The following is a 23,766-nucleotide window of genomic DNA, read 5'->3' as shown; positions in this document are numbered from 1 at the left end:
ACTATAAGACTTCAAAGAAAAGGTGATACATGTTTTCTTTAAAACAAATACTTTAATTTCATTTTTATCTGGAAAAAAAGCATACAAGTTTAAAAGGAAACAGCAAGAACTTTGACATGTCGTGTCATTTTTTTTAAACAGTACTAGAACTTGTTCAAAATGTGAAGATACAGAACCGTTATAAATTTCTGGAATCAGACTCCAAATACAGACGAAAACAGATTAGTTATAAAATGTCAATTCACGAAATATTCCATTTTCTGTTTTTTATCGGGAATATTCTATAGAAACACTGTATACAAAATAAGGCAGACTTTTAGAAATTCAAGTATAAGATTTTTAGGAAAAATAAGTGTGAAGTCCAATTTCTTTCCCTTTGGGGAGTCGCCTGCAGAGCCAGTGTTGGAGCTCTGGCTGCTGCACAGAAGAGCCCTTTCGAGCTCTTCTGGGGTCACTAGTTGTTATTCAGTCACTCAGTTGTGTCTGACTCTCTGCGACCCTATGGACTGCAGCATGCCAGGCTTCCCTGTCCTTCACTATCTCCTAGAGCTTGCTTAAACTCGTGTCCATCAGGTCGGTGATGCCATCCAACCATCTCATCCTCTGTTGTCCCCTTCTCCTCCTGCCTTCAATCTTTCCCAGCATCAGGGTCTTTTCTAATGAGTCTGCTCTTCGCATCAGGTGGCCAGAGTATTGGAGCTTCAGCATCAGTCCTTCCAATGACTATTCAGGACTGATTTCCTTTAAGGTTGACTGGTTTGATCTCCTTCAAGTCCAAGGGACTCTCAAGACTTCTCCAACACCACAGCTCAAAAGCATCAGTTCTTCAGCACTCAGCTTTCTTTCTGGTCCAATTCTCACATCCATACATGACTACTGGAAAAACCATAGCTTTGATTATACAGACCTTTGTTGGCAAAGTAATGTCTCTGCTTTTTAATACACTGTATAGGTTTGTCAGAGCTTTTCTTCCAAGGGGCAAGCATCCTCTAATTTCAGGGCTGCCGTCACCATCTGCAGTGATTTTGGAGCCCAAAAATAAAGTCTGACACTGTTTCCACGTTTCCCCATCACTTTGCCATGAAGTCATGGGACTGGATGCCATGATCTTTGTGTTTTGAATGTTAAGTTTTAAGCCAGCTTTTTCACTCTCTCCTTCCACTTCCATCAAGAGGCTCTTTAGTTCCTCTCCACTTTCTCCCGTAGAGGGGCATCATCTGCATATCTGAGGTTATCCGTATTTCTCCCAGCAGTCTTGATTCCAGCTTGTGCTTCATCCAGCCTGGCATTTCACATGATGTATGCTGCATATAAGTTAAATAAGTAGGGTGACAATATACAGCCCTTAACATATTCCTTTCCCAATTTTCAAACAGTCTGTTGTTCCATGTCTGGTTCTACCTGTTGCTTCTAGACCTGCATACAGGTTTCTCAGGAGGCAGGTAAGGTGGTCTCATATTCCCATCTCCTTAAGAATTTTCCAGTTTGTTGTGATCCACACAGTCAAAGGCTTTAGTGTAGTCAACAAAGCAGATGTTTTTCTGGAATTCTCTTGCTTTTTCTGTGATCTATTGGATGTTGGCAATTTGATCTCTGGTTCCTCTGCCTTTTCTAGATCCAGCTTGAACATCTAGAAGTTCTTGGTTCACATACTGTTGAAGCCTAGCTTGGAGAATTTTGAGCATTACTTTGCTACCATGTGAAATGAGTACAATTGTGCAACAGTTTGAACATTCGTTGGCATTGCCTTTCTTTGGGACTGCAGTTATAATATACCTTTTCCAGTTCTGTGGCCACTGCTGAGCTTTCCAAATTTGCTGGCTTACTGAGTGTAACACTTTCACAGCATCATCTTTTAGGATTTGAAATAGCTCAGCTGGAATTCCATCACCTCTACTAGCTTTGTTTGTAGTGATGCTTCTTAAGGCCCACTTGACTTCATATTCCAGGATGTCTGGCTCTAGGTGAGTGATCACACCATCATGGTTATCTGGGTTATTAAGATCTTTCTTGTATAGTTCTTTTGTATATACTTGCCACCTCTTCGTAGTATTTTCTGTTTGGATATCTTAATCTTTTTCTGTTAGGTCCATTCCATCTCTGTCCTTTATTATGCCCATCTTTGCATGAAATGTTCCCTTGTTATCTCTAATTTTCTTGAAAAGATTTCTGGTCTTTCTCATTTTACTGTTTTTCTCTATTTCTTTGCATTGTTCACTTAGGAAGGCTTTCTTATCTCTCCTTGCTACTCTTTGGAACTCTGCACTCAGATGGGTATATCTTTTCCTTTCTCCTTTGCCTTTCGCTTCTTTTCTCAACTATTTGTAAGGCCTCCTCAGACAACCATTGTGCCTTTTTGGATTTCAAAATTTTTCCCAATTAACATCAATCAGAAAAGCCTAACATACATAAATATTTCTTTCTTTTTTTTTTAAATTTATTTTAGTTGGAGGTTAATTACTTTACAATATTGTAGTGGTTTTTGCCATACTTTGACATGAATCAGCCATGGGTTTACATTGTGTTCCCCATCCTGAACACCCCCATCCCATCCCTCAGGGTCATCCCAGTGCACCAGCCCTGAGCACCCTGTCTCATGCATTGAACCTGGACTGGCGATCTGTTTCATATATGATAATATACATGTTTCAATGCTATTCTCTCAGATCATCCCACCCTCTCCCTCTCCCAGAGTCCAAAAGACTGTTCCATACATCTGTGTCTCTTCTGCTGTCTCGCATACAGGGTTATTGTTACCATCTTTCTAAATTCCATATATATGTGTTAGTATACTATATTGGTGTTTTTCTTTCTGGCTTACTTCACTCTGTATAATCGGCTCCAGTTTCATCCAAATATATTCTTTTTAATGGCTGAGTAATATTCCACTGTGTATATGAACCACAGCTTTCTGATCCATTTGTCTGCTGATGGACATTTAGGTTGCTTCCATGTCCTGGCTATTATAAACAGTGCCGTGATGAACATTGGGGGTACATGTAACATACACAAATATTTCTATAGTGCAGTAAAAATGTATCATTTATTTTAAATTTGCATTATGAAAATAAGTCTATACACCAAGTGATGCATATTTTTAATGACTGAATCATGTAAATTTGGTCATGGCATCTAAAGTTGGCTTTGGCTTTGAAGTATTTTTAAATTCATAGAAAATAGTGAACTTCTAATAAAATAAATAAAACATTTTAATAATTGATATTAATAATCAACTTCAGAATTTCTTTGTCTTTTTCATTTGCCATTTAATTTTAAAAGAGAAGTCACTTTCAATAGTGTTCCAAAGTGAATGATTGCACCTTCTATGATGTGGAAAAGATCCGATTGCCATTAGCTCTTCTTAAGCGCTGAATATAATTGAGAAACTGCAAGAAATTCTCTGTCATCAGCAGAAACTCCGTCAGCGTCCTTGGCTGGGCCTCCCGAGCTCGGGTTTGGACAGACCGATGCTGATGCAAGCCATGTTCTCTGAGACTCTCTGCGCAGCCCCGGCAGCAGGCTGGCGCAGTGAGAGGAGGAAGCCTCGCTCTACGGCAATGGCATCAGGTGGTGGTTAGGGAAGGTGACCGCGTCCGGGGGTGCTCTCGCTGGCTCTGTGCATCAGGGGGCTGATCGGCTAATACTGAAAGGAACTCTGGTGGCCCTCAGGCATCCCTGGTGACCACAGGGGTTCCCCGCTATTCGGGAGGCGGGCGCAGGCTCCGCAGCTTCATGTCGTCCAGTCCTTTCCAGTATTTAAAGTTGTTGTCGAGATGCTGCATTAACTCGGGCAGGTCTACAAAGGCTGCAAGAAAAACGGGAGTGTGGTAAGACTGCGCCTTCCCGGGATGCACATGGAGGCTTTCTGAGGAGAGGGACAGACAGGAGGGGACAGTGCTCCGTGCTCGGCAGACATGGAGTGGCCCACGAGAAGCTGAAACCCCATCTGCGCTCAGTGCCCGCCGCGCCTCTGTCGCCAGCTGACAGCTCTGGCGGAGGGAGCGAAGGGGGCTAGCCCGTTTTATCACCCTTAATCAGCACCCTGGGCTGCCTGATCCCAGCCCTGACTGGCTCTCCGGGGTGTCCCATCCCCCTTCCTTGAGCCCGTCCCCTTGCACCTGCAGCACACGGCAGGAGCAGCGAGCTAGTGAAGAGGACTTGGGCTGGGAGTGGCCACATCTGGTCTGGGCCCAGAAGCATTGAGCAGAGCCTGCAGTCTGGCCCAAGGCCCCAGTGCCTTCCACCACCTCAGTCCTCTGTCCACCCCCCACAGCACCGAGACATGGACTCGTCTCCTGCTTATGGGATCCGGACCAGACATGGGTCTGCCTCCCGGCAGGGGCCCTTACCTAAAAGCCCTCTACCTGCCAGGGGGCTCTGCCCGCGCTGAGGGCTACGAGGAGGGCCGTGCCCCTGTCAGAGACCAGCCTGCCCTCGGGTGGCTACCGGGGGAGGCGGAGAAGCTGGGTGGGACAGCGGAAGAGCTCCCTCAGAACGTAAGAGGTTTTGAATCCCCAGCTTTTGACCAGCAGCCCCTTCAGCCCATGTTCAACGCTCTCATCTCTGCGATTGGGACAACAGGTAGCCCCGGAGCCAGGGGCAGCCGAGGAGAAAGAGCAGAGAGCGCCCCGTCTGCCGGGACCTCCTTGTCAGCGCCTGGCTTCTCCTCGGCCTCTGTGCACTCTGAGCCCCCGAACATACTCTTCGGTCAGAACGGCACCATGTGCTCCCCGTTCCTGAGGGATACACTCCGCGCCTTCTTACCGTCCCAGGCATCAAACATGTCTGTGATGAAGTAGTCGATGAAAGAGATCTGGGATTTGGGGATGCTGCAGGTATTTCTGTCAAAAACCGGCATCACCACAGGCAAGTCCCGTTGCTTCTCTTCATCTGTCTGCAAGGCGGAAAATGCCAGAATTACGAGACCCCAGGACCAGGCTCCACGCCCGCCAGAAGCATCCCCTCTACCAGAGCCTTTCCTGGCAGCCCACAGAGCTCGTGGGAGAAGCTGGTCACAGCGCCAACCAAGCACCCGGACCCTCCACGACGTGTCACGTCGTCCCCAATGGGACCCAACCCACATCTTCGGCACCTGAAGGCTCCTGCTGAAGCTCCTGTGGTGCTGTGCGGGGTTCCTGCAGTGCAGGAGCGCACCAGTCTGCCCAGCCGTCTCCCACCTGTGGGCATGTCAGGGGCCTGACCCAGGGCCACAGTGCCGAGTGAGAAACAACCCCCTTCACAGAGAAGGGACAAGTGCCTGCTTCTTACCTCAGGCCAGATTATTTTATTTTAAAAAGGTCTGAACAGCCTTGAGGCAAAAAAGCTCTAGGATGAAGATTTTATGTACTTTGATAGACCCTTACAGAACATCTTCAGTATTCCAATAATATGTGTACAAAACTGGAAATACAATGAGATCCTGGTGGGAGGCACGTTTATCTTAAAAGATTAAGGGAATTTCTCGTTTTTTGCTTTCATCATGTTGCTTTCATCAGAGGATCCAGGAGAAAGGATGAAGTGATACCCGAAGGGTGATGATGAAGCAGGGGGTCCTTCCTGGAGTAAGGTATGAACTCAGAGGGTTTGAGGGCGCCATTGGAATCACAGAGAGGTCCCTGGGGAGCCAGGCAGCCAGGGCTGAGAGTTAAATAGATGGTTACCCAAGGGGCAGGAAGAAGGGTCTTGAGTGCAGGACCAGGTAAGGCTGGGGTGAGCCGGGCGAGAGGACTGGAGCCATCCCCTGGTGCTGGAGGCACAGCTGTCCTCGGGGGTCTTGGGTCTTTGTTCTGTTGGTCTGGGCAGGCTGTCCCTGTGGGCAGCTAGTGAGAAAGTGATGGAAGGGGCAGCTCAACACGGAAGACAGGCAGGGAGTTAACACTTAGGAAGCCTGGTGTGGGTGCAGGAATTGGTTCTCTAGGGGCATCCAGCAGGGAGGGTGGAGATCCTGGGACGAGTGGACCCGCTGACCAATCCTGGCTTCTCTGGAGGGTGGTCAGTGAGAGCAAGGGCTGAGGACGGGAGGTATGCAGTGCATTCGGCCATCAGCCAGAGCCTGGCTCTGTGGCTGAGCTCTGTGGGCCATGTGGAGCTGTGGGAAAGTGAAGGACCTCTGTTAAGCATCTAATACAGGGACCAGAATTCAGGTGTTCCACAGGAGCAAAAGAAGACCTACACTTGGGGCTGGAAGCCTGTCCCTCCAACTCTTATACCTGGAACTGTTCCCACAGGGCAAACTGGGCCAGTCCTCCTTGTCCCCCCCAGCCCAGCGCTGTTCTGGACAGCTGGCCAGGAGCTGCCTCCCTGGTTCCGTTCTGCTTCTATTCTGTCTTTCTGAGGCCTGGCAATCACCAGCAGGGCGGCAGGGACTGGTGAGAAGTTACTGCCACCTCACCCTGCACGTCGATGGGTCCGAGGCCCGAGACACTGGAAGAACTGGGCTCCACAGCTAAAGGCAGGTGAGTTTCCTTGGAAGTGACAGTGATTCACTACAGCTCTCAACATGAAATCTCCACTGGAGGACACAGGTAACCTCTGGGGGTTTTCCCAGGAGGGACCGTTCCGCACGGAGCACCGTGCTACAGAGACGTGCTTGTGCTGGGAGGTGCGGACAGTGCTGGGGACAGTGCCGAGGAAGAGGCCTGGGCTCCCTGTGCAGGTGGGCGGTGCTAGACTCCGGGCCAGGGCAGAAGCCAGCAGGAGGAGCTGCTGCTGCTCCAGGCCTGGGGGCCGAGGCACACAAGCTTGGCTGTGACTGCTCAGGCCAGGCTTTCCTGAGAGGCAGGGCAGGGACCATCTACACCGCTGTCGGGCCAGGAGCACACCCCGGGAGGTGTGGGAGGCAGGGTCGGGGGCTCTGGGCAGAGGATGAGTGGGAATACTGACAAGTCTGGGCTTCTGCTGTGGTGGAGCCTCTGCTGTCAGGCCAGTGCTGGCTCAGCAGGGTCAGCTCCGTGTGAGTCTCTGCCCTGGTGTGTGCGTGGCAAGGGGTGGAGGGTGCAGAACAGCCCACCGGCCTGACTGCTCAGAGAGCAGGGCCCTGGGGCGGGTGCTCTCCTGACACGCCTGCCCTGGTCAGCTGTTCAGTTAAGAGTCTCCACATCTGTGTTCCTGAGGGGAATGAGCTGTAACTTTCTCCTGGGATGCCTTTGTCAAGTTTACGTACCAGGATAGTAACAGCTTCAGAAAATGAGCTGGAAAATGTCTCACCTCTGTTTTCTGGTTTAATTTGTAAGACTAGCATTATTTATTCCTTAAAGGTTTCACAGAATTCCTCAATGAAATGATTGAGAGTTTTTTTTATTAAAACAAAAATCATGAAAACATTTTGACAAAATATTTCTTTACTATGGACTTTCTAAAGTTATTACTTAACCATGTCAGTTAGGGTAAACTGTATTGACAGTTTTTAAGGTACTCATCCATTTCATCTTAGCGGTCAAATTTATTGTGACATTCCTGATTTTGGTGATTTGCATTCTTTTTGGTTATTTTAGCTGCGTATTTACCAATTTTGTTAATTTTGCCAAAAAAACCCCCCAACTTTTGGCTTTGAAAATTTTTGTTATTCTTTTAAATATTTTTTACTTTATTTTATACTAGAGTGTAGTTAATTTACAATGTTGTGTCAGTCTCGGGTATACAGCAGAGTGATTCAGTCATACATGTATCTTTTTAAAAAAATTTATTGGAATATGGTTCATTTTCAATGTATTAATTTCAGGTGTATAGCAAAATGGATCAGTTATATATATATATATATATATATCCAGTCATTTTTAGCTTCTTTTCCCTGTAGGTTATTGGAGAATAGAGTGGTGTTCCCTTGTTATACCGTGGGAGCTTGTTGATTATCTCTTTTATATACAGTAGTGTGTATCTGTTAATCCCAAACGAATTTATCCCTCTCCCTTGAAGTCTGAGAGTCTGTTTATGTTTTGTAAATACATGCCTTTGTATCATTTTTTGGATCTCACGTAGAAGCTGCTATGACATTGACCCTTGTCTCTCAGGCTTACTTCCCTTAGTATGACACTCTCTAGGTCCATCCCTGTCGCTGTACATGGCACTAATTTTTTATGGCTGAATACTATTCCCTTTTCTTTTCCACTCCTGTCAATAGACATTTAGATTGCATCCATGCCCTGGCTATTATAGTGATGCAGTGAACACGGGGGTGCGTGTGTACCTTATGATTTTCCTAGGATATATGCCTAGGAACGGGATTGCTGGATTATACAGTAGCTGTTTTTAGCTTTTTAAGGAACCTCTATACCTCTGTAATGGCTGTACCAATTTACATGCCACTAACAGTGTAGGTGGGTTCCCTTGCTCCAAACCCTCTCCAGACTGTACTGTTTGAAGACTTTTTGATGAACATTCCTGACCACTGTGAGGTGGTAAATCACTATAGTTTTGGTTTGTATTTCTCTAATAATTAGTGATGATGAGCATCTTTTCGTGTGCTTTGTGGCCATCTGTGTGTCTTCTTTGAAGAAATGTCTATTTAGATCTGGCCGTCTTATTATTGGGTTATTTGGTTTTTTGATATTGTGCTACATTAGCTATTTGTATATTTTGGCGATGAATCCCTGTCAATCACTTCATTTGCAAATATTTTCTCCCATTCTGTGGGTTGTCTTCATTTTGTTTATGGTTTCCTTTGCTGTGCAAAAAGCTTTTAATTAGGTCCTATTTATTTATTTTCATTAATCTAGAAGTAGATCCAAAAAGATATTGCTGTAATTTATGTTACAGTGTTCTGCCTATGCTTTCCTTTAAGACTTTTATAGTATCTGATCTTACAATTAGGTCTTTAATCCACTGAGTTTTGTTTTTGTGTATGGTGTTAGAGAATGTTCTAATTTCATTTTTCACATGTAGCTGAGAGTTTTCCCAGCACCACTTATTGAAGAGACTGTCTTTTTCTCCATTTTATCTTCTCACCCCCTTTGTCATAGATTAAGGACAATAGGTGTACGGGTTTATTTCTGGGCTTTCTGTCTTGTTCCATTGATCTGTATTTCTATTTCTGTGCCAATACCACACTGTTTTGATGACTACAGGTTCACAATATAGCCTGATGTCAGGGAGACTGATTCCTCCAGCTCCGGTTTTCTTTCTTGGAATCGTTTTTGCTATTTGGGGTCTTCTATGTTTTCATACAAATTTAAAAATTTGTTCTGGTTCTGTGAACAATGCCATTGGTAATTTGGGAGAGACTGAACTGAATTTGATTACCTTGTGCTGTACAGTCATTTTGACAATACTGATTCTTCCAATCCAATAAGGCCAGAGGCGTCCCAGCACCTGAGCCTGCAGGCGGCTGGGTGGGGACAGGTCTCAGTGCCAAAGCGGTGACCTCCCGGAGAGCTCAGCTGAGGAATATACCACAGGGCCTCCACCACTGGTGTTCCTGCCCCTGCAGTGGGCCACAGCCAACCCCTGCCTCCAGGAGCCCCTCCAAGACCTGCAGATAGGTCTGGTTCAGGCTCTAATGGAGTCGCTGCTCTGCCCCGAGCCCCAGTGCTCATGAAACCTTGCGTGTGCCCTCAAGAGTGGAGTCTGTCTCCCCCAGTCCTGTGGAGCTCCTGCACTCAAGCCAAATGTTCTGGGGGCTCCTCCCCCCGATGCCAGACCCCCAGGCTGGGAGCCTAACGTGGGCTCAGAACTCACTCCTGTGGGAGAACCTGAGCAGGTGTGGGATTTGATTATATTGTGAAAGCGGCTGTCCTCCTGTCTTGTGGTTCTTCTTGGTCTTTGGGTGTAGAGCCTCTTTCTGGGTAGGTGCCAATCCTTCTTTGATGAGGTTGTTCAGCAGTTACTCGTGACTTTGGTGTTTTCATGAGGAGCTGAGCTCAAGTCCTTCTGCTCCACCATTTGTCCTTTAAGTTTTTCTAGTATTTCTTTACTGTTTCCTCATTTTTTTTGCTCTTATATTACTTCTTTTCTACTTACTTTGTCTCTTTCTAATTTCTTAAACTGAAACCTAAGATGTTAACTTTAGGGCTTTTCCCTCTAATTATAAATGTCCCTCTGATCACTGTTTTGCTTGCATCCCACAATTTTAATATACTTTGATTAATTTCCTTTATCTGAACCATGGACTATTTAGAAATGTATTGTCAGTTTCTGAATATTTGATGTTTACCTAGGTACCTTATGCTACTAATTTCTGATTTAATTCCACTGTGCCTGGAGAATAGATTCTGTATGATTTCAATTATTTTAAGTTTACTGAATCTTTTGTGACCCAGCATGATGCATATTGGTGAACATATCAGTGTCCTTAATAAATATTCTGTAGATGTGTGATACAGTGTTTTATAAACATTAAGTACAGTAAGGTGGTTGACAGTGTTGGGATTATGTGTTTTTACTGATATTTTAATCTGGTGGTTCTATCAATTACTGAAAGGGGGTATTTAAAATCTCCAGCCATGTTGTACCTGTCTCATTTATTTTGAAGCTCTGTTATTAGATTCACACACACTTATGCTTATGTCTTCCTATAGGACTTTTTATCATTATGAAGTATCTCACTTTATCTCTGGTACTATTCTTTGTCTTGATGTCTATTCTGTCTGAGATTAATATAGCCATTCTAATCTTTATATTTACAGTTTCCATGGTATATCTCTTTCCATCCATTCACTTCACACCTCTCTGTTCTTTAAAGTGTGTCTTTTGTAGACTGCATGTAGTTGGGATTAGTTTTTCAAGATCCATCCTGATGATCTGTCTTGGAGTGTTTAGTCCACTAAATTTTAGTAAGTATTGATGATTAGAGTTGGCGCTACCATTTGACTGTTTTTTCTATTATTCTTGTTTTCTCCTGTTGCCTTTGTATAGTTTAATAAATTTTAGAATTCCATTATACTAATATATCTATTAGCTTTTAAGGTACACCAATTGCTCTAGGGATTACTGAGTCCATTTTGGGATTACTAAATATATCCTTCACTTCTCAGCCTACTGAGCTAATACTATAACACTTAATGTAACAGGTAGGTCCATTTTACTTTCTGCCACCCTATATGCTGTAGTTGCCATATAGCTTATGGTTACATATGTTATATCCTTTACAATTCAGTGTTATAACTTGTGCTTAAAATAGTCTTATGTATTTAGAGAAATTCCAAGAAGGAAAAAAACTTTATTTATAGTTACCCAGCTGTTTATCATTTTTTAAAGTGTTTTTATCTTTTTATTTTTACTGAGGAATTTGATACACAGCATTATAGTAGTTTCAGATGTACAACATAATGATTGAAAATTTTCATATACTGCAAGATGATTACTACCATAAATCTACTTAACATCTGTCACCATATATAATTACAGAACTTTTCCTATAATTACAACTTTGAACATCTACTCTCTTAGTAATACAGTACTGCATATTTGAAAGTTGCTAACGACAGTTCCCATGCTGTACATTACGACCCCATGACTTCTTTATTTTATAACTGGGAATTTGTACCTTTTGACTCCCTTTAACCACCTTGCATCCACAAGCTAGCAACCACAAATTTGTTCTTTGTAAGATTCGACATATAAGTTAGATGATATAATAGTTGTCTTTTTCTATTTCACTTAGCATAAACCATTTAAGGTCCATCCATGTTGTCCCAAATGGCAAGAGTTCATTCTTTTTAATGGCTACATAATATCCCATCACCTTACTCACTGACCTATCAATGGATGCTTAGCTAAGTAGTCCTGTGGTGAATGTGGGAGTGCATGTATCTTTTGGGGTGGTTAGTGCCATTTGTTTTCTTTGGATAAATACCCAGAAGTAGAATTACTGGATCACATGGTAGTTCTGTTTTTAATTTTTGGAGGCATCTCCATAGTGGCTGCACCAATTTACATTCCCACCAACAGTGCACAAGGGCTCTCTCTTCTCTACATCCTTGACAATACTTCTTACCTTTTTGATAACAGCCATTCTAACAGATATGATGTGCTGTCTCATTGTGGTTCTGTGATTTACCATTTTCGGGGCTACTCTCTCAATCTGTCCCACCCTCTCCTTCCCGCTCTGTGTCTACAAGTCTGTTCTCTACGTCCACATCTCTATCTCTGCCCTACAGATAGTACTGTTTTTCTAGATTCCACATATATGCATTAATATATGATGTTTTTCTCTGTCTCACTTCACCCTATATGCCAGTCTCTAGGTCTATCCACCTCATGAGAACTGACAAATTCTTTCCTTTTACATATAATGGAATATTACTGAAGCGACTGAGCCACACACCCCACAGCTTCTTTTATCCACTCATCCGTCAATGGACATCTGGGTTGCTTCCATGTCCTGGCTATCATAAACAGTGCCGCAGTGAATACTGGGGTACATGTAGCTTCTGAGTTATGGTTTTCTCAGGGTATATGCCCAGCAATGGAATTGTTGGGTCATATGGTAGCTTTACTCCTAGTAATAGTTTAAGAAACCTCCATACTGTTCTCCACAGTGTGACAGTGTTTATTTTGCCTTCATCCTTGAAGGATATTTTCACTGGATACAGAATTTTAGGGTGACAGTTTTCTCCTAACAGCTTTTTAAAGATGTTGTTCCAATGTCTTCTGGCTTCCATAGTTCCTGACATGAAGTTACTGTAAGTAATATGTCATTTCTCTCTGAGTGATTTCAATTTTGTTTCTGTATCTTTGGCCAGTAGCTGCTTGAGTATGACATACCTGGGCATGGGTTAGATTTGTTGAGTTTCTTAAATCTGTATGCATATATCTTTCACTAAATTTGGAAACATTTTAGCCTATATATATATATCCACACACCCCTGGCCCCAAGAATTTTTTTCTACCTAGAGAAACTGGGAGGGGCAGCCAACAGTGTAGTAATATTTTTAAAGTGCTATTAGGGGAAAATGTCAAATATCCATTGAAAATATCCTGTAAGAATGAAAGCATAGGCAAAATAAAACACATTTTCAAATAAGGGAAAACTAACAATTCACTGCCAGTAAGCCTGTAATATAAGCAATGTTCTTCACGGACAGAATTTCATTTACAATTCCACTTCTAGTTTTAAGTCCATTACTTCCTATGGTCCTTATGGTGTTTCTCTCTTTTACTTGAGGGAACTTCAGAAGCTGCATCTTACCTGAGAGAAATACTCTTCTGAGATGCGTGCAGCCCACTCGATGCACTGCTCCAGGGGCCGGCAGGGGTTGGACACGTCAGCACACTTGATCAGCATCCTTTTGATCAGAGTCCGGTTCTCTGGAGTCCTGAGCATGGTGTTTATGGCTTCTTGATCTTTATCAGTTTCCTAAAGCATGAGTGGAATTCAAAGCAATCAAAACGGAACCCCAGGTACCAAGCCGTTTTACTGTTGTGGCCCCACTGTAAGCACGGTGGGGCTCTGTCTGGGATCTACAGTTAGGGTCTCTCAAAATAGTGCCAGGGATGCTCTGAGGTTGGCCCTCACTCTGCAGTGGGGAAAACCAAGGCCCAGTGAGATTCCAGCAGAACCCGGAAGTAGAGCCTAGCACTGGAGGCTGGTGTATCTGCCTTTCCCCATCTTGACTCTCTCTGTTTCTCACAGTTGCCTTTTCTTTCTATCACTCACTAAGTACTCAAAAGACTGGCTTTATCTTTTATTATTTATATTCATTAAAAAGCACCGTGGACTGAAAAGTGAACCCTTTCTCTGCCCTGGCAACGGGCAGTCCTGTGGTCCTCCCGGGGCCCTGCTGCTCCCCACCCAACCCTGGGAGAGGTGTGATCCTGGGAGTCCACCATCAGTGTACACAGTGTGTCGGATACACTGATGTTCCCTAAACTCTGCCCTCACATTTTATGGTGGACAGAGGACTTAGTCACGGTCTTGTGATCTGCACTCACAAAGACATCTTGTGGTAGGCATGAAAATCAGTATAATTTACCATTCTATTTTACAGAGGATGCCGGGACTCTGAGAGGTGAAGAGACTCAGCCAGAGGTACTGAGCTCGCCCAGGATAAGAGTGTGAGCCCTGCTTCTGGTCTGGACTCTTGTCTCTCCACAGTAGTGCCTGCGTCTGGCTCACAGGGAGCCCCTCTGGCTATGGAGCCTCAGCCCATGGCGTGAGGGGCCTCTGAAACAAATTCAGGTTGGAAGAGGGCGTACTGGGTCAAAGAGGTGAGCAAGCATCTGCTCTCCGACTCTGGGCCACCGAGCAGCTTCCAGAGGAGTCAGCCATGTGGTGTCTGTGAGCAGTCAGTCATCCCCTATCAGTGGGACAAGATGGGAAGGGAGAACCCTGAGGCCAGGCTGCCTGGCCTTCCAGAAAGTGACAGACACCATGCCCTCAGTGATTCTCACCTCCCACTGCCCACCAGCTTTGTGCTGACCCTTCTCTCTCTGCAGGTGTGTGACTACTGTTCAGTACTGCCGGCTGGGAACTATTTTCTTCCACCTGCTATGACCCACTGGATCCTGGTTTCCAGTCTCTCAGTAAAAATCCAAGTAGTGACAGCAGAGAGGAGGAGGATGACTGTCAAGGAGAATGAAGACTCTGCTGAGTCTGGCAACTTCCCAGAATGGATGGAGAAAGCCAAGTCTGCGAGGTACGTGGTTTCTTTCTGTGCAGGGGTGGGGGGGTCAGCTGGGGTGTCTGTGCACAGGAGAATGACTGAGTCCTTGGAAAGGGCATCAAGTCTCTGACAGACTGGAGAATGGGCAAGGGTGAGGAGAGCAGAGTTCTCAGCAGGTTTCAGATTAGGTGAGACAGGGACAAGTCTGAAGGGTGATAAGCTAGAAAGCCAGGGACAGACAAAAGCCACGGCCAAACACCTGAGCTGCAGCAGTAGAGCTGGAGTCAAGAGGCTGTCTTCTCAGGATGAGCCATCTCTGTGCTCGGCGAAGACTGGCAGGGGGCAGCAAGAGTGGGGGAGGAGGAACGTGGGATTGGTGGCTGGGCAGCTGTGGGCCTCAGGCGGGTGCTGCGCTCAACACTGACCTAGCGTGACAGGCGCTGTTCATCCAGAGCGCAGCGCCTCGAGGGCTGCTGTGCCCATTTCGAGACAAGGAAGTGGTGAAAGAGAGCCGAGAACCCAGAATGCCTGCTTTCTCAGCTGTGGGCTCTAGTCTGGCAGTTTCTCTTGCCAGAAAATTCTGGACTCCATGCCTCAAATCCAACACCACCAGCACCCTGTGGTCCAAATCCAGGAGCCTCCCCAACCCCCATCCTCCTGTGACACAAACCAGCAGAGGACAGGCGCGGCAGTGGCTGGCGAGAGACCTCGTGGTCTCCAGCTGGCCCCAAAGTACTCAGAGGAGGGGACGGGGCGACTGCTGAACAAGGGCGCAGGAACGGCCCACCTCTCTATCGTCAAGTCCCTACAGAATTGTCATGCTTTTTCTTGTATGTCTTGCCAAGTCTTTGTACTTTAATTTCCATTGGTTAAAAAAGTATTTATATGCAGTGAGCCCAGTGCGGGGATGGTAATACTCATGATCTCTTAAGCCCAGGTTTCCCCACAACACACAGGAGGAAGAGCCCTAAACACAGACTCCATTTGCAGTCCGCTCACCTACCTCATCTTCTTCTAATGCTACCAAGGGCTTGTTGATGATGTTGACAAATTTGTTGACGTGCTCGAAGTGCTTTGTCATTTCTGTGGCTAACACCATGTCGATGATACCCTGGCGCAGCGTCTGGTAGTCGCTCCTATTTCAGACAAAAGAGGAGAGGCTACTGCTGATTACTGATCCAGACCAGACAGGCGCTCCTGAAAACCAGCTGTGATCTAGGGCCTGTGTCCACTGTGGCTGAAATTCTAATGAACTGGGCTGCAGTGGCAGGGCACGCTTCAAAGAATGCGAAGGTTAAAGGTTGCTGCCTGGACTGCTACTAGTAAGGAGAACCTGAACAGAAGTTAACATGAGAATCTTTGGGCAAAACTGTGGGCTTCCCTGGTAGCTCAGCTGGTAAAGAATCTGCCTGCAATACAGGAGACCCCACTTCCATTCCTGGGTTGGGAAGATCCCCTGCAAAAGGGATAGGCTACCCACACCAGTATTCTTGGGATTCCCTGGTGACTCAGACAGTAAAGAATCTGCCCACAAGGCAAGAGACCTGGGTTCTATCCCAAGGTCCCCTGGGGAAGCATATGACAACTCACTCTAGCATTCTTGCGTGGAGACTCCCCATGGACAGTGGACCCTGGCAGGCTACAGTCCATGGGGCTGCAAAAAGTCGGACATGACAGAGTGCCTAAGCACAGCACATGCGTAAGACTACAGATACAGTGTTATTCGTGTTCTCATAAGCAAAAGGCATATAGTTCTTAAGATTAAAGAAAAGCTAGAACATAGCCAGCTGGGGTTATGAAGAACATACCCCACACAGAGGAACCTTGAGACCCAACAATTTTAGAGCCCAGAAACACAGAGGGTGGACCATCTGGAAGCTGAGAGAATCAATAGTGCATACCTGATGCCTCTTCCTCTAGCCCTTTATATTTATTTTAAAAAAGTTTACTTTTTGAGGATGGAAACCATTTAATTAAAAACATAAAAGGTACAAAGAGTATAAACTGAACTCTCTCTGCAGCTATGCTCTCTTCCCTGGAGACAGGCAAAGCTGTCAGGGTCTTGTGTATTTTTCCAGTGATAACTGACGTATATGTAAGCAACTATGGAAAAACCAACTTTAAGTCCACATATGAAATTCTAAAACAGAAAAAGTGTTTTAAAATCCCTTAGGTTTAATAACTTCCCTTAAAATCCCAATTAGTAAGTATTCCTCATGACAGATCACTTCTGTCTAACAGCCCCACCCTAGACAGTGAGGGCCCCATCAAGAAGAGAAGACACTGTAATCTCACAGCATCACCAATCAGACATGAGAAGTTTGCTGGGCAGAGCTTGCTGGGAGTCTGCCAGGCAGAGGTGTAAGACGATAGCTTCTGAATCTGTCAAGGTGTCAGCCTTACACTGTGGTCTTGAAATGTTCAGGACACAAAGGAACTGAGCCTTGAAACCATCATGCTTGTGAAAGAAGCCAGACACGGCAGACCACATCCTGGGGTGCTTCCATTTGTCTGAAATGCCCAGAACTCACAAAGCTACGGAGGCGGCAGGTAGAGCAGCGACTGCTTATGAGCTCGAGGCTCCCTTGGGGGTGATGGAAATGTTGCAGATGTCGACTATACGGATGGCTGCACAACTTGGAATATACCAAAAGCCCCGCACGCTTTAAATGGGTGAACTGTATAGTACCTAATTATATCTCAGCAAAATTGTTTTTTAAAGAGCAGAAGGAAACATACTTTCCAGCTCACTGTTCTTACCGTTCCATGTTTTTAAAGATGTTGCATTTGTCATCGCCAGTGGTCAGCTGGAAAGCCAAGGCCGCATGGTGGTGCTCCAGCACAGCCATGTCATTGTAGAGAATGGCCAGCTCGCTCCCGGCATTGCACAGGAAGGAGTTGGTCCTCCCGGGGTGGTCCACATCGTGGATAGTGGCTGCGATGAGGGCACCGACTTCATCAAGTGGGTCTAAAGTTTGCTGAAAACAAGAGTTCTTTTAAAAATTGGGGCATGACACTGAAAGCAAGGTAGCCTTCTGTGTAGTTCTCTTTCTGCCCTTCTGACTTTAAGGTAAGAATATTTCAAACTTCTGAGAAAAGCACAGTGTTGAGCAAATCCAGTTTTCCTAACTCTACTCAGAAATAGTTTCATCTTTGCATGTTTCAGAGGAAACATTATCTGACTCCCAGTGTCGCACAAGTTAGGGATTTACCAAGACACAGGGTGTCCTCACCAGACAGGAGTCACTTCCTCAGCCAGTCTGTCTTTAGACCCATCACAAAAAAAGGTCCTTAGTCTGAGGTATTGACTTTCTACTTGGAACAGTACTTTGATTTAAAATATCAATTGGGAAAGTAAGATCCCACATGCCATGCAGCACGACCAATAGTTTCCATTTAAAACTTTAAGTACAGAAGTGCATGGTACTTTCTTCTAATAGTCTCCATTTCTAATGTGTATATTCCTGTTTTCTGTATTTTTTTTTTTAAAGTTTAGATACCTTTGTGTTTTTTTTTAAAGTTTAGATACCTTTTTTTTTTTAAGTTGATACCTTTTTTTTTTTAAGTTTAGATACCTTTTTTTTTTTTAAAGTTTAGATACCTTTGTTTTGTATTTTTGATTAGTCTGACTTGCAGTGAATTCTCTTGGTTGTTTCAAAGAACAATCCCAGATGCTCACTTTGCTCTTCTCATTCTATAGGTTTTGATACATAGGTTTCTCATTTTGTTGTTTTCTGTTATTTTTGGTTTTATTTCTTTGTTTAACCCCAATTTGTTCGAAATATTTTCTCATTTGTAGTGGCTGACATTTTTTTATTTAAGTTTTTTGAAGTATATCAAGACTGTGTCTTAGTATCAAGATCATTTTTGGAAATATCCTGCGAACACTTGAAGAAAAGGTGTATATCTAATAAACCAGGCTTGCAAATTTATTTAAATTGAAATTCAATAGTTTTAACTTAAAAAAAAGGTTGTTTTGGCCATGCTGCATGGCATGTGGGACCTCAGTTCCCCAGCCAGGGACCGGGCCTGCAGCGCCTACGCTGGGAGCATGGAGTTCAACCGCTGGGTGCCAGGGAAGCCCCCAGGGAGTTCTACCTTTAAATGGGTGAATTTTATGATGCAAATTACGTCATAAATTATGGCAAAATTAAGGTATTAGTAGCTTTCTGAATGTATATTTGTATGTTATCTATCAAGGAGTTTCAAAAGCATTAAATTACAGCAAAAATTAGGTTGCCTTTATGCTGAACCACACCGACACAGATGTCTCTCCTCTGCCCTCTGAGTTCACTCTTTATGAGAACAGACCTCTCCCCGGACCCTTGTCCTACCTGCGGCCTTAGACATGACCTTTAGCAAAACAGCAACAAAAAACCACCAAAGAATACAGCTAGAGGGAGGCGGGACTCGCCTGTGCTGCTCTTGTGCCTGGAGGCTGACCTGTCTCATTCCTTGAGAGGCCCTGATTTCTCACTGATTCCTCCGTTCTCAGGTGCTTCCGAGACTGACACGGCTGTGCACCTGCGCTCCCTGGGCTTCTGTGCCAGTTTATGGCGGACGATGATAGAAATACTAATAACACAAATACCCTGGCAGAGCAGTGCAGGCCTAGCTGCTGCTTCAAACATTTCCCTAATGAAATGATTTACAATGTGAATAGCTTTCTTAGGAAGCCTGGTTTGGAAGTGGGCAGTGAGCAGAGTGCCTTGGATGGCACTGTCTTCTGTGACGCTCTTACTGTGACACACTCACATTCCCTTTTCTCCTGAGTCCTCAAAGCTGGAGCTAAAGTGGCTCCTATTCTAAGGGGGAATGCCCAGGGCCACGTCGGGAATTAGTTATCCACTCCCCAGAGCCAGGGTGTGGCCCTGCGCCTCAGGAGGCCGCACCCTCCTGGGCCAGACGGCACCCTATACCCAGCACCCTCACCCCTGCTGTGAAGCACAGGGCACCAGCACAGCTCACCTTGATCCTCTCTTTGCACAGAAAGTAGGCAGTAGCGTGCAGCACATCAGCAGAGTGCGTGGAGTTGTGGTAGGGGTTGGAAGCGTGGTAATTGGCTTCGATCACCTGTAACCAGGATCTCAGCGTCGCCTCGGGGCATTTTAAGAATTCACAGACTCCGAAGCGAGCAAACACTTTGAGACCAAGGTAAATCAAAGGCCTATAGAGAAAAACACACAGCATTAAATCAAAGTAGAGAAACAGGTAGAGTGTCTGATCTGTTCAGATCCAACGGGCAAACCTGAGCCAGACTTCAGGGAGAGAGCAGGACAGCAAAGTGGAGCCTGTGAGGGTGGCCTGCAGGGGGCGCCCTGTTGCGCTCTCTCCTGGTGGCCGGCACCAGCCCTGGGCAGAGCCCAGCTGCAATTCCGGGGGCACCCGCACGGTGCTCCTACTGCGTAACTGCTGCAGAGGCCTCCCGGCACCAAGAGGGTGTCCAGGTCAACGTGCTGCCAGGCTAACCGCATCCTCCCCTGGGGCCTTGCTGGACGTGCGTCACTGGCCAGACGTCTTGCTGGAAGAAGATACCAGTTCCCCACGGCAGCACGTGAGCCAGACGCTGGCACACATCATGTGATGGTCTCAACACTCTGGAGGTGGAGGCTTCCCCGGACAGGTGACCAGCTGGTGCCAAATGAGGCCTGTCCTTGCGAGTCACCATCATCCAGCCTCTGGCCTTAGCTTTTGGCTCTGCTGAGGCAGTGGCCAAGCTGGTTGGGCTCCCAGGACCTGGGCAGACCCGCCCTGTGCCAGCTCACATTAGGATGTAAACCAGTGCCCACAGCTTGGTTTGTCGCTGTCACTGGCCCTGTGGGGCACACAAATGCAGAATGTCTCAGAAGCTTGACTCACTCTGAGTGTGGGCAAAGGGCAGGGGCCGTCATGGGGACCACCACCCACATGGGATGAGACCCGACGAGTCTCCTGTAACAGCCTCTCTCTGCCTGTCTGCTGGGGTTGACGCCTCACCCTCCTGAAGGGCAGTGCTGGCTGGCATTAGGTCTGAACGCCCTTCCCGTGTGCCAAGCCAACCACACTCCTCTGGCTGAGTGTTCTCCAGCGAGGTATAATATGGGAGGGGAAACCCAACCCCACCCTACTCTTGGGGACCACACTCAGGTCAGGACTCTGGAGTGTGGGGTGTCCCTATGCTTGTCACCAACACAGCAATCAAGATCTGGGGACAGCTCTTCTCAGCATGTACATCCATGTATTTATTTTTTTGGCTGTGCTGAGTGGCATGTGGGATCTTAGTTCCCTGACCAGGGATCAAACCCAAGATCCCTGCACTGGAAGTGTGGAATCTTAACCACTAGACTGCCAGTGGTTCTGAGCTCTGAAGTGAGGCTCTTTGCTGCAATGTCAACATATCACTACTTAATACCTACAGGAGAAATTAATAACCGTATCTTACAAAAAGAAAACCTCTGCTACTTGGAGACTCCGAGTAAGTCACTTTCTCCCTCTGTGGCAGTCATAGCCAAGCGAATTCCCCTTGGCTTCTCCCTGACTCGAGGTATCTGCTGCTCTTTTCCTGGGGCCTCCTCCCTAACCAGGGACCGGCTCTGAGCAGAGCCTACACTCCCGGGGAGGCTTTCTCCACACTGGCCCTTGGAATCCAACTCCCTGTCTGCTGAGCTTCCATGGGCTCACCTTTTATGAGTGGCAGCCTCCAATTCAAAAATATTGAAGTCCCAGTACTCCTCCTTTTCCATGGCCCGAGTTATCTGTGACGGGACATCATGAAGGGAGATGGGGACGATGCTGCTGCCGGCAGCCTGCTGAAGGTCTGCAGGGTAAACAGAACGGGATCAACAGGCTTGACAGCATTTGCCACCCCTCAGGGGGAAAAGCGGAGCTTTGGGGGCAGATGCTTTGTTTCCTAGGGTTTATGATAAACCAAAAACTTCTTACTGATTAAAAAAAAAATCTCAAAATTTTTATCTGAAAATTTATCTTTAAGTGTGGCTATAATACTAATGACAGTATTAGTCGTTCAGTCATGTCCGACTCTGCAACCCCATGGACTGTAGCCTGCCAGGATCCTCTATCCGTGGATTCTCTAGGCAAGAACACTGGAGTTGGTAACCTTTCCCTCCTCCAGGGGATCTTCCCAACCTAGGGATTGAACCCTGGTCTCCTGCATTGCAAGCAGATTATTTATTGTCTGAGCCACCAGGGAAGCCCCAATAGTATTAGCTAACATGCTAGTAGCAATCCAATAAATTAAAAAGGAAAAACTTACTTTTTGTTGAAAGAACATACTCATTTCCGGATAATCTTCGCAAACCATCCTGATAAAAATCAAGGAAATAAGAAACAAGGAAATCACAAGTATTCCTTACTCCTTGAAAACCCAGGACAGCCAGTCACAGAGGACAGCTGCGGGCGGCCGTCTCCACCCACACGCACACATCGAAGCTCCCCTGTGATCACCCGTCTGATGACTACTGACAGCCCTACTGGTATGAAATCTAGTGGCTTTGGCAAGCAGTGATTAGGCAGGGAGGTGAATTTTCATTTCTGAACTTTGTCACCAAGACAGAAGGTAACAGATGGTAATGGAATGGTCTGTTTTCCACAGAGCTGGAGGCCTCTATCCTAGACGGCACCTAGAGCCCGTGGTCCAAAGCCTCCAGCTAACAAAATGATCCCTCAGCCTCCTCCCACGATGTCACCTAATCTGTACAGGACGCTCTGGAGGGAGCCAGTCATTCTGTTCTGTAATACGGCATGAAACACTTCATATTTTTTTCTGCCCCAGTTTTCAAAATCTTCAAATTTTATTTAAATCAACTACTTGTAGAGCCCTTAAGTAAAAATGGAGACGCAACGCAGCAGACAAGCTGGCTGTCCTGAACACGCTCCTCCCTCTGTTCCAAGCTGAGGTCCCCCGTACCCCCCACCCCCCTGGACAGGCAGCAGGTGGGTGATGGCTCAGCAGGAGGGCAGCTGAGCCTGAGCAGTGGATGATCTAGGCCTTGGCTGACCCCACACACAAAGAGCGCTGTGTAGGACAGCATGTCAACAAGTAACCTCTGAGAAAACAAGCGAGAGCAGCGGGATGGAGCCAGCAGCCTGTCAGCACACTCACAGACACCAGGCCCCCAACGAGGTCGTTGGCATGAGGATCATCGTCCTTAGCACCGAACTGTGGCGAATATAACTCAGTGGTTCTTAGAATTTCCAGCACACGGTCTAAGGCTTCTGTCACAGGCATGGGACTGCTTTCCTGGGCAGCATTGATGATATTGATGACCTATAATAATACGGAAAGAAAAGTCCTGACTCTCATCACCTTAAAGGCAATGAGAGAGCAATCCAGAGTCAGGCTGGCAGCAGGGCTCATTGTAACTTAAGACAGCCAAAGTGCTCCTGTCGCCCTCCTCTCTCCGCAGAGGCAGCAGCTCCATACAACTAGGAGGGCCTCATCACTGCTGTGGGTCGCTGCGTCACCTTGGTGATGGGCGCCTCGATCGTCATGGAATGGATCCGGGCCATTGAAGAGTGTCGTCTCTGGCTGGAAACTGTGGAGAGACCAGGTGGTGCAGGGATCAGGGTGAGCGTGGCCTCACTCACTGCCTCCCACCCTCTTCCTCCAGGAGTGAAGGGGCAGGACCAGGGCTACCTGGTGGCTCAGCTTCCTCCCTGTCCTACCAAGCCCAGGATTCTGGCAGACCAACTCTGCCTCCTTCGGTTCAAGGCACTGGGAGGCATGTGACCCCCTAGACTGAACCTCTGAGGTCATAGGCCAGCAAGAGAACAGAGGAAGCAATCTAGCAAGTCGAGGCCACACATTAGCCTCTCTGTGTCTGTAACAATAACGTTTTATAATTCAGCTTGCTGCTACCCAGGAGAGAAACGTTCTGAAAGACAATGCCACACAGGCCCTTTGTTTCATATATGGCGGGAACAATAAATACAGCTCAATGAACTGAAATCGGTATTTCTGGTTCAGCTTTTCAAGGCATCCTTTGGTGCTTTTCACTGTTCTGCTTGAGATAGGTACCTAATCTGTCAGCTTAGCTGAGGTAGGTGGCAGGTATTATGCTCTAATGTTTGTTACTTTTTTGTTGCTCCTGTCAAGACCCAGCTCCTCTGGGGTGGGGAGAAGCCTGGGCAGTGAACGGGCAGGAAAAGACACGCACGTGGTGTTCTGTCTCTCCCTGAAAGCCCCACTGTCCAGCCACATGCTGTTTACCAAAGGCCAGAGAGGACCACA

At 46.3% G+C, this 23,766-nt stretch overlaps 1 protein-coding gene across 2 annotated transcripts in view; it reads right to left on the bottom strand.

Annotated features, from left to right (window-relative positions):
* Positions 1–2,190: 2,190 nt before the first annotated feature.
* The window catches only part of PDE8A (phosphodiesterase 8A), a 146,578-nt gene continuing 125,002 nt past the window's right edge, over positions 2,191–23,766 (bottom strand). For both annotated transcript variants that reach the window (XM_069560392.1, XM_069560391.1), the window contains exons 13-22: positions 23,001–23,071; positions 22,639–22,803; positions 21,790–21,838; positions 21,198–21,333; positions 19,506–19,704; positions 17,298–17,515; positions 15,541–15,673; positions 13,124–13,291; positions 4,765–4,894; positions 2,191–3,805 (exon numbers count right to left, since the gene is read on the bottom strand). In XM_069560392.1, coding sequence (XP_069416493.1) covers positions 3,699–3,805; positions 4,765–4,894; positions 13,124–13,291; positions 15,541–15,673; positions 17,298–17,515; positions 19,506–19,704; positions 21,198–21,333; positions 21,790–21,838; positions 22,639–22,803; positions 23,001–23,071 — 1,376 coding nt within the window. In that variant the 3' untranslated portion in view covers positions 2,191–3,698. The remainder of the gene's footprint in view (positions 3,806–4,764; positions 4,895–13,123; positions 13,292–15,540; positions 15,674–17,297; positions 17,516–19,505; positions 19,705–21,197; positions 21,334–21,789; positions 21,839–22,638; positions 22,804–23,000; positions 23,072–23,766) is intronic.

This window comes from Ovis canadensis, chromosome 18, assembly GCF_042477335.2.
Source record: "Ovis canadensis isolate MfBH-ARS-UI-01 breed Bighorn chromosome 18, ARS-UI_OviCan_v2, whole genome shotgun sequence".
Lineage (NCBI taxonomy): Eukaryota > Metazoa > Chordata > Mammalia > Artiodactyla > Bovidae > Ovis > Ovis canadensis.
The sequence above is the reverse complement of the archived record's forward strand: the minus strand, read 5'-3'. Positions and strand labels throughout refer to the sequence as shown.